The sequence below is a fragment of the Odontomachus brunneus genome, unplaced genomic scaffold (genome assembly GCF_010583005.1).
Source record: "Odontomachus brunneus isolate Ranch 3 - 2012 unplaced genomic scaffold, Obru_v1 Obru_scaffold_034, whole genome shotgun sequence".
Classification (NCBI taxonomy): domain Eukaryota; kingdom Metazoa; phylum Arthropoda; class Insecta; order Hymenoptera; family Formicidae; genus Odontomachus; species Odontomachus brunneus.
The window spans coordinates 1434998-1443714 of record NW_022639484.1 but is presented as its reverse complement, the minus strand read 5'-3'; the positions used below and the strand labels follow the sequence as shown (position 1 = coordinate 1443714).

Sequence of the window (8717 nt, the reverse complement as noted above, 5' to 3'; positions counted from 1 at the left end):
GAGAGAGAGAGAGAGAGAGAGAGAGAGAGAGAGAGAGAGAGAGAGAGATTAGGGGTGTGTTCCGAAATAGTTTTTGGAAACTTTGGTTTTAGTTATAAGGTTGGTCGAACTGAAACTAACTTCGATATGTTCCGTGAACGATCAGCTGATTCACGCGATCAGTCCAAAATCTCCAATCATAAAGTCAATCGCGTGAATCAGCTGATCGTTTGCGGAACATATTTAAGTTAGTTTAAAGCATACCAACTTTATAACTAAAACCAAAGTTTCCGGAAACGATTTCGAAACGCAAGCCACAACGTTAGACGTACCGTAAGAATTGGGTGTATATCAGTTGGACACGGGGCAATTGGACACAGTCCAATCACAAGTCGCTGTTCCAAGGGACCCTACAAATGTCTCTAATCACACGGTGCTATGATTGGTTGTGTCCAAATGCACCGTGTCCAAGTGCACCGCTCCCTTAAGAATTGGCCAATTACAAGAGAGTATTCACCAAAATAGCGACCTTACGGTTCGACGATTCTCTATGAAATTGATCAATTCTTACGGTACGTCTAACGTTATGGTTAAATCAAGTCATGTGTGAAAGCCTTAAGGACCTTCGCACATGAATTGACATAACTATAAACATAACACCAAAACTTAATCTGAAGGATCAATCAGATTATTGCTTTAGGTTTATGCATTCTAAAAGATATAAATTACGACAAAGTTGACTGTAAGCAAAAATAACTAAGATTTCTTTCAACCGGTCGGAATCTGGTTATTTTTGCTTACGGCCAACTTTCCCTGTGTTCCGATATTCATTGGCAGTACTGAAAATCTACAGGTTATGTCACGTATAATGTAGATTTTCAGTACTGTCAGTGAAATCGGAATATAGGGTTTGTCGTAACTTATATCATCTTTTGAAATGCATAAACTTAAAGCAACAATCTTATTGGTCGTTCAGCGAAAGTTACGTATTATGTTTGTGGTTAAGTCAAGTGCGAAGGCCCATATATCCAGGCCGTAATCCGTTAACTTATATCGGAATCGTAAAGCATTGACGAATCACAGTCGATTATTCTTCTATAATTGGACTATGATTGGTCAATTTTTTCTGGTTCCGGCATAAGTTAACGGATTACGACCTGCATAAATGGCCTTTAAATGTTCACAGGAATCAACTATCGATTGTAGGAAAGTGTCACTAAACTACACTTTTCGTAGTACGTACATGTAACAGTTTATTAGCTTGGAGCACTGGGAGAAGTGATATTTGCTCATCAAACAATTTTTAGAGCCTTCTTTGCAAATGTCCACGGCAGTCAATATATCAAAGATCGATATTCAGGGGCTGAGTATCGATACATCAATATATCGAACACTAAAATATCGATATAAATATCAAAATATCGGACACTAAAATATCGATATTTGAAATATTTATACTACTGATGCGGAAAATGGTGTTTAGGAACTAACCGTAAAGACTCCGAGAACCAATATTGAGAGAGAGAGAGAGAGAGAGAGAGAGAGAGAGAGAGAGAGAGAGAGAGAAATATTGATACTGTAGCTGCGTTCCGAAATTCACTGCCAGTACTGAAAATCTATAGTTCATGTCACGTATACTATAGAATTTCAGCACTGGCAGTGAATTTCGGAACGCAGCCTGGAGGTCGATTGTGTATTTCAAACCAGAGTGAAAATGACAAAAGTGAGTAAATTTACTAGAATATTTGTAACTTAATTGGTCAATACCTAGTGAATTTGCTCACTTTTGTAGGCTGCGTTCCGAAATTCACTGCCAGTACTGAAATTCTATAATATACGTAACATGAACTATAGATTTTCAGTACTGGCAGTGCATTTCGGAACGCAGCCGTAATTTTCACTTCGTTTCGAGATACACAATCTACCCCCTATATCGCCCATCACTATTAAAAACCATAGAGAGAGAGAGAGAGAGAGAGAGGAGAGAAAGGGAATCGCATACATATTTACGTATTCTGATATTCTAGCAAGTTTTAAATTTACAATTTCAATATTACATTTCACGAATTTTTATTCTATTTTACGTGATCTTCCACGTAACTGTAAAGGTAAGATTTTATGGAAAACCATTTTCTATTAGGTATCGTAAAATTATCAAGATTTCTAATCACAACTTAACCTAACCTAATTCTGAGCAGGAACAAACAGAAAATCCTATCAAAATGCCAGAAACGGAAGAAGAAATGGGTATGTCGGTTCGTTTAACGAACGATGATTTCCGAAAACTCTTGATGACACCAAGAGCATCGGTACCGTCAGCTACTCCGGCCTCTGTACCTGGTACAGCACGGGATGCCAGTGCGAAGACTGCCCAAACCCCTACTGTCAGTGGAGGCAGTCGTGCTGAATTGCGTAGAAAAAAGAAAAGTTTCTATGCAAAATTGAAAAAACAGGAAGAAGATAAGATGGCAGAGTTAGCAGAAAAGTATAGGGATCGAGCAAGAGAACGCAGAGATGGTACTAATCAGGATTATCAAGCTGAAGATCCCATGAACAGCGCTAGCGCTTACAGAGCCGTTGCACCAGATTTAAAGTCTGGCATGGATGCTGCAGAGCGTAGAAGACAGATGATCCAGCAGTCTAAGTTCTTGGGAGGTGACATGGAACATACTCATTTAGTCAAGGGTCTGGATTATGCCCTTCTACAAAAAGTACGTTCTCACAATTTATTATGCACATCTTTATTATTATTACAGAAACTAGCACTTAAAATTCTTAGCTGATTAAACAATTCAAATTTTTAAATAAAATTTTAAGTTTTATAGTGACATTTTATGCTTCAATTCTTTTATAAATAATTCTAATTTGTATTCAATATGTATTTTTGAACAAAAAATATACCATACAGAGTTTAAAAAGATAAGTTTAAGAAGTAACTCTATCATTGTTTTTTGTTACTCATTGAAAACGGTAACTTCTACACTTTTAGGCAAATAATACAGTACAAAGTTAAGAAAGTCACTTTTAAGAAGTAATGCATTATCTCTGCTCCTCCCTTTACTTAAAAAATAACTTATGATAAATGTTATTCTCATTTGGAAAAGTAATTCTGTATTGTCATCATTATTTAAGAATAAGTTATAATTTCTGTTCCTTTTTAAACCAAATTTTAAAGATCTTTTTAAAATTCACTACTGTCCATTTCATATTAATGTACTCTACATGTTGTAAAAAGTATAATTGCATTATTGGTACTGATAAAAAAACATCATTACCAAACCATTACTAAGAAAAAGTAATTACTAATAAAACTAAGTAAGCGAAGGAAAGTAACTTGTAAGAATAACGGTGTTACAAATAAGGCTTTAATTTTCAATACTGACACAGTACTATTTCATAGGTACGTAGCGAAATCGAGGCAAAAGAACATGAGCAAGAACAAGAAATGGAAAAGCTGGTGAAGCCTAAAGAGAAGGTAAAGAAAGAACCAGAAAAGAAGGACGACGAGATGCTATTTAAAACAAAGATTGGCCGGAACGTGTACAAAACCGTTATGACTATGAAGTCCAAGCAGATCGAGAGGAATGAACTGTTTACACCGGGTCGTATGGCATATGTGATCGAACTGGATGATGAGAACGCTGATGTTGACATACCGACGACACTGATCAGGAGTAAAGCAGATGTGCCAACCATTGACAATACACCCACCCTTACGACTAACGACATTGTCATCAATAAGCTGGCGCAGATTCTATCGTATTTACGCCAAGGTAGTCGGCACAGCAAAAAAGGCAAAAAACCAAAGGATAATGCACGATCGGCCGCACGTGGCGACGAGTTGCACGATATGGACATACAACCGCGACCATTACAACCGGACGACAGCATCTATGGCGACATCGGTGATTACGTACCGACTGTGACCAGCAAAAAAGATAGCACGCAAGTACGAGAGAAGAAGAAGGGTTCTTCATATTTCGACAAGCCACTCGAGCCGAATTTGGATACCGATGACAAGGCAAATGCGCCACAATTGCCACAGGGCGGCGCGTTACTGCAACAGAATGGCAGTGCGGCGGCGACGGATGGCAACGCGCCGAAGAAGGGTGCGTTGCTGAACAAGTTGGCCGCTGAGCCGGAAGGTTACGCCGAGTGTTATCCCGGACTAGACGAGATGCAGGATGCCATCGACGATTCCGACGACGAGGTAGATTATACAAAAATGGATCTGGGTAACAAGAAAGGTCCGATCGGTCGTTGGGACTTCGATACGCCCGAGGAGTACAGTGAATACATGAATAACAAGGAAGCACTACCCAAGGCAGCCTTTCAATACGGCGTAAAAATGGCTGATGGCAGACGCACTAGAAAATACAACAAGGAGAAAAATGAGAAGGCCGAGCTCGATCGAGAATGGCAAAAGATTCAGAATATTATGAACAAAAGAAAACCATCTGCAGCGCCCGAAGGCGCACCCGAATTCAAAGTACCGCGATATTGAACCACCAATTTATTATAATTATTATATACTTTGCTTTTGGCTTTGTATTGAAGGTTTTGAAGATTCGCGACATCTATCAGTCACCATTAGGTTCTGACACTATAAGCGAGAAAAATTGTTCAAGGCGATCATACAATCTAAAAACTCATAAATTCTACGATTTCGTTTCACATGTACATAGGTTATTTCTGGATTTCTGGATAGGGGATTTCTGGATTTTTAAATTATATCATGCATGAAATCATTCACATATAGTAAATTGCGTTTAATTCCAGAAAAAATATGTAATAAGTTAATCGTAGTTAAGTTGCGTGTATATTAATTATTATGTAAAGATTGGAAGCAATCCAAATAACGTAAGCGAGGAAGTTATATATGTTTTATCACATATAAAGTTAATATAAAATATGATTTATTTTATAAAATATGCTCCATCGCGTTAAATGTACATAAACGTTTACACGTCAATCATAACCAGTGATCCTACGGGAATTTGTATGATTGTCGAAAGTAGTTGAAAAATATTAAGAGGATGCTATATTTGAAAAACTTATTTTTTTTTTTTTGTAAAATTGACGTCATATTATTTACACAAAATTACAAATAGTTTTACACAATAAAAATACATACAAAAATTGGAGCATTGCTCAATGTATGACAAAAATAATAAAAATTTCAAAATTGACATCTCGAGCGATTAGTTAATATTAATATTTGCTTGATACAAAAGTTCTGCAGTACAGTCGCAAAACGATTTAGACACAATAAGAGCGTACCGATAATCCACAATGAGAGAACTTATTTTTTATTAATTCATTCTTTTATTGGACTATTAGTTGCATTTTGAAGTTCACTGTGTCTAAATCATTTTGAGGCTTACTGTACATACCGAATATATTTACTTTGGTCAAGAAAACTTCAAAAGACATTACTACATCTTTATAACTAAATTTGAAAGTTGGAAAACATACAAAAACAGACATGCATAAAAAAATATTTGTATATACGTGGTTAAGTTTTTCGTTAAATATAGTTAAAGCAACGCACATTTATATAAAATTTATATATATAAGAAATGTGAAAAGGTGGCCTGATCGTATCCAATATGACGTTATGATGATTGCCTGATATGTTATCGACACTTTTAAAGTTTACATTTTGGTATCCCCTTAATAACTTACTCTATGATTTATTATTATTAATAAAATCATGCACTTGAAAACCTTACTTCGAATAAGTTTGTTGACTGTTGTTCTAGCTGTCGAACGATTTTTTAATTTATTGAAATAAATTGTCAATTAAATAGTTTTAAATTTAATTGGCTTATATTAATTGTCAAGTAAATATAATAATTAAAACAGTAATTACTCGAAAACCTGTCCGTATCAATAGTTATTATTTTAAACTTGTCACATATGAGATATTCAAATTTTTATTCAGAATAAAATCCAATTTTTTCAGTTGAGTTGTGTGATATACATGATATTATATATATATAATCGCGATTTAACTGGAATACTCTCATCTAACTCTGAACTCAAATCTGAGTATCCTACTTCGCATACAGAACAAATATCCGAAACACATGTCATGGATATCCTATAGATATCGCGATTTATAAGGTATCCATGAGATGTATTTTGGATATTTGTTCTGTATGGGTAAGTTTCAAATAGTGACTATCAATAGTAATAACTATCAGGTCAATATGCATATATATAAATAGTAGATAAATCGAGTAACTCTAAGCGCGTGCAATATCGAGATAAAAATCATCACCTCACCGTGTATAATAACTTAAAACCAATTCAAGCCGGTTTGAGGTCGTTAATATAAACACTTCAATCAGTAAACGTTTTTTTCTTTTCATGACCTATAATACTGTTGATATTGGAGTATCTTGAGCTCGATTAAACCAGTTTCGACTTAGTCGTCAGTTTAGTGCTATGCGGAAAATTATTATTATTATAAAAGAAAAACATATATATTTTTTCGGTTGATTTTTCTTCATATTTTCTTGACATGTGTCTGTAGGTGAATGCTATATATATCTGCAAATAAAAAATGTCTTGCGTATTGCTTTGATTACAATATATTACAATAAATGAAACGATAATAAGTAATAAGAACATCTTTCAAGTTATTATTAAGATTATTATTAATTATTAAGGTAAAAAATTATTTAAGCAGCTGTTCAATTGAATTAATGAATTGTTATTCGAGTAAATACGTTTCCGTTAATCGCGAATAAATTGTGATAGTATAGTAATAGTATTTTTATTCGTTATTTTCATTATCTAAAGTAAACATCAAGTAAAGTAAACAAACGGAAATCTAACAATGCAGTATCAAAATTACTTAATTTTTATAAGAATACACAATATTTTTATTCCAATATTATATAATATACAGCTAATTGAAAGTTGAAGAATATATACAAAATTTTATTACTATATAACACATAAAAGATACAAAAAGTTTTTAAATAATTTCAAGCATAATAGGAATTTTAAATATTTAATAGATAAAACAATACTTTACAAATGTAATCTAAAATACTTGTCTTGATTGCTAAACTTTCTCGAATCCATTATCTATAATAACATCATTCAAATAAAATTAATATTGACTATGTCTAACGAATTTATATAGTAATAATTATGATAATTTATTTGTAAAAATTTTATATTTAATATAGAAATAAAATAAATAATAAAATTTTATATTTAATATAGAAATAAATTATTATTATTTTATTACTACTATTATTATTACAGGAAATTCGAATTAATATTTTAATTAACTTAAAATTGAATTGACATAACTGTCAGATTATAATTGACAAGCTGACGTGATTTTAAGTCTGTTTTTTTAGCTAAACTGTCTGAACTAGTACACACTGGTGCAATAGAGTATATATTTTGTTTGAATGTATTTATATTTTTGTTGAATATATTTTATTTCACTCTAACTTATTGCATCAATTTGCACCAGTTCAGATAATTCGGTTAAAAAAACAGACCTTCCCGGGAAAAAAATTTCTTATATTAATTATATGAAATTATATCATATTATGTCACATCATGTCCAATTTGATATCATATTATGTATGAATTTTGCACCCTGATATGAATATATTTAACAAAATGTAAGTAGATAAAAATGTTATTTATGTTCAGATCTGGATGCATCTGAGAAACCGAGCACGTAAAAAATAGGTCTATGCAGTATTTTATGCAGTCAGATCTATTATGTATATTGTTGGATATGCTCATATCTGACCATATTACTCCACATTCATATATACAATCGGATCAGATGATATCTGATTCGATATAATTTGATTTACTTCAACAAATTAAATATCTACTGTTTTAGAAGTGACCCAGATAGCTACACTTGAGCAAGTAAATTTCACGCAAAATTTGCTATCAAGTTTTTATGGCTAATGGGCAACAAATTTGATGTAGAATCTATATTATTTTGCCAAACTATATTCTTTTGCCAAACTGTCACCAAATATATATCAGAGCTTGCTGTCTGGCAACTTGTAACAAATTTGCGTGCAATTTGCAATTTATTTCATAATATTCTCTATTATATACAGTCTGACGCAAGCTGTATCAATAACATAAAATGCATAAAAAACATTAAAAGGAATGGTCGAAGTCATTTTGCAAATAATCACATAAACTTTAAAGATATTAAATAAAATAGATAGGCGAATTAATGCACGTATTTGCTAAGTACGTTATAATATATTGTGAACACTATAAGTATACATTATATAAGTATAAATTGTAAGAATATTGTTGGAGTCATTAGAGGCACTGCGTGTGCGCTCGATCGTCAGGTTTAAGTAACACTTTAACGCAGTCAGGATATGGATGGGTAAACCGACATACCGCTTCGGATTCAAAATTATCGAGGGAGGATTCACGAAAGTTTTAAAGTGTATTTGACAATCTTCGGTTCCTAGCAGTTATGAAACATGAGAAAATTAGGAATTAGTTTTTTTTTCGTTACGCGGAAAACTTCTAAGCGGACATTTTTACATTATATCAAGATTTGTGCAACGTTGATTCAATGTTTTTCAATGTTACTGAAATATTGACATTGTTGCAATGCAACATTTTTTCAATTTTCAACATTGATTCAACATTATTGTGCTGTATGGGATATGATTTAAATGTGCGTGCGTGCGTGCGTGCGTGCGTGCGTGCGTGCGTGCGTG

At 33.2% G+C, this 8717-nt stretch overlaps 2 protein-coding genes across 2 annotated transcripts in view; one reads left to right on the top strand and one right to left on the bottom strand.

Moving 5' to 3' along the window:
• Positions 1–8717, bottom strand: part of LOC116843631 (uncharacterized protein YJR142W-like) — a 78553-nt gene that overhangs the window by 8916 nt on the left and 60920 nt on the right. The window lies entirely within an intron of this gene.
• LOC116843630 (protein Red) lies at positions 1906–6336 on the top strand. Its single transcript, XM_032814177.1, has 3 exons — positions 1906–2087; positions 2178–2690; positions 3380–6336. The coding sequence occupies exons 2-3, from the start codon at positions 2202–2204 to the stop codon at positions 4481–4483; spliced, it is 1593 nt and encodes a 530-aa protein (XP_032670068.1). The 5' UTR covers positions 1906–2087; positions 2178–2201; the 3' UTR covers positions 4484–6336.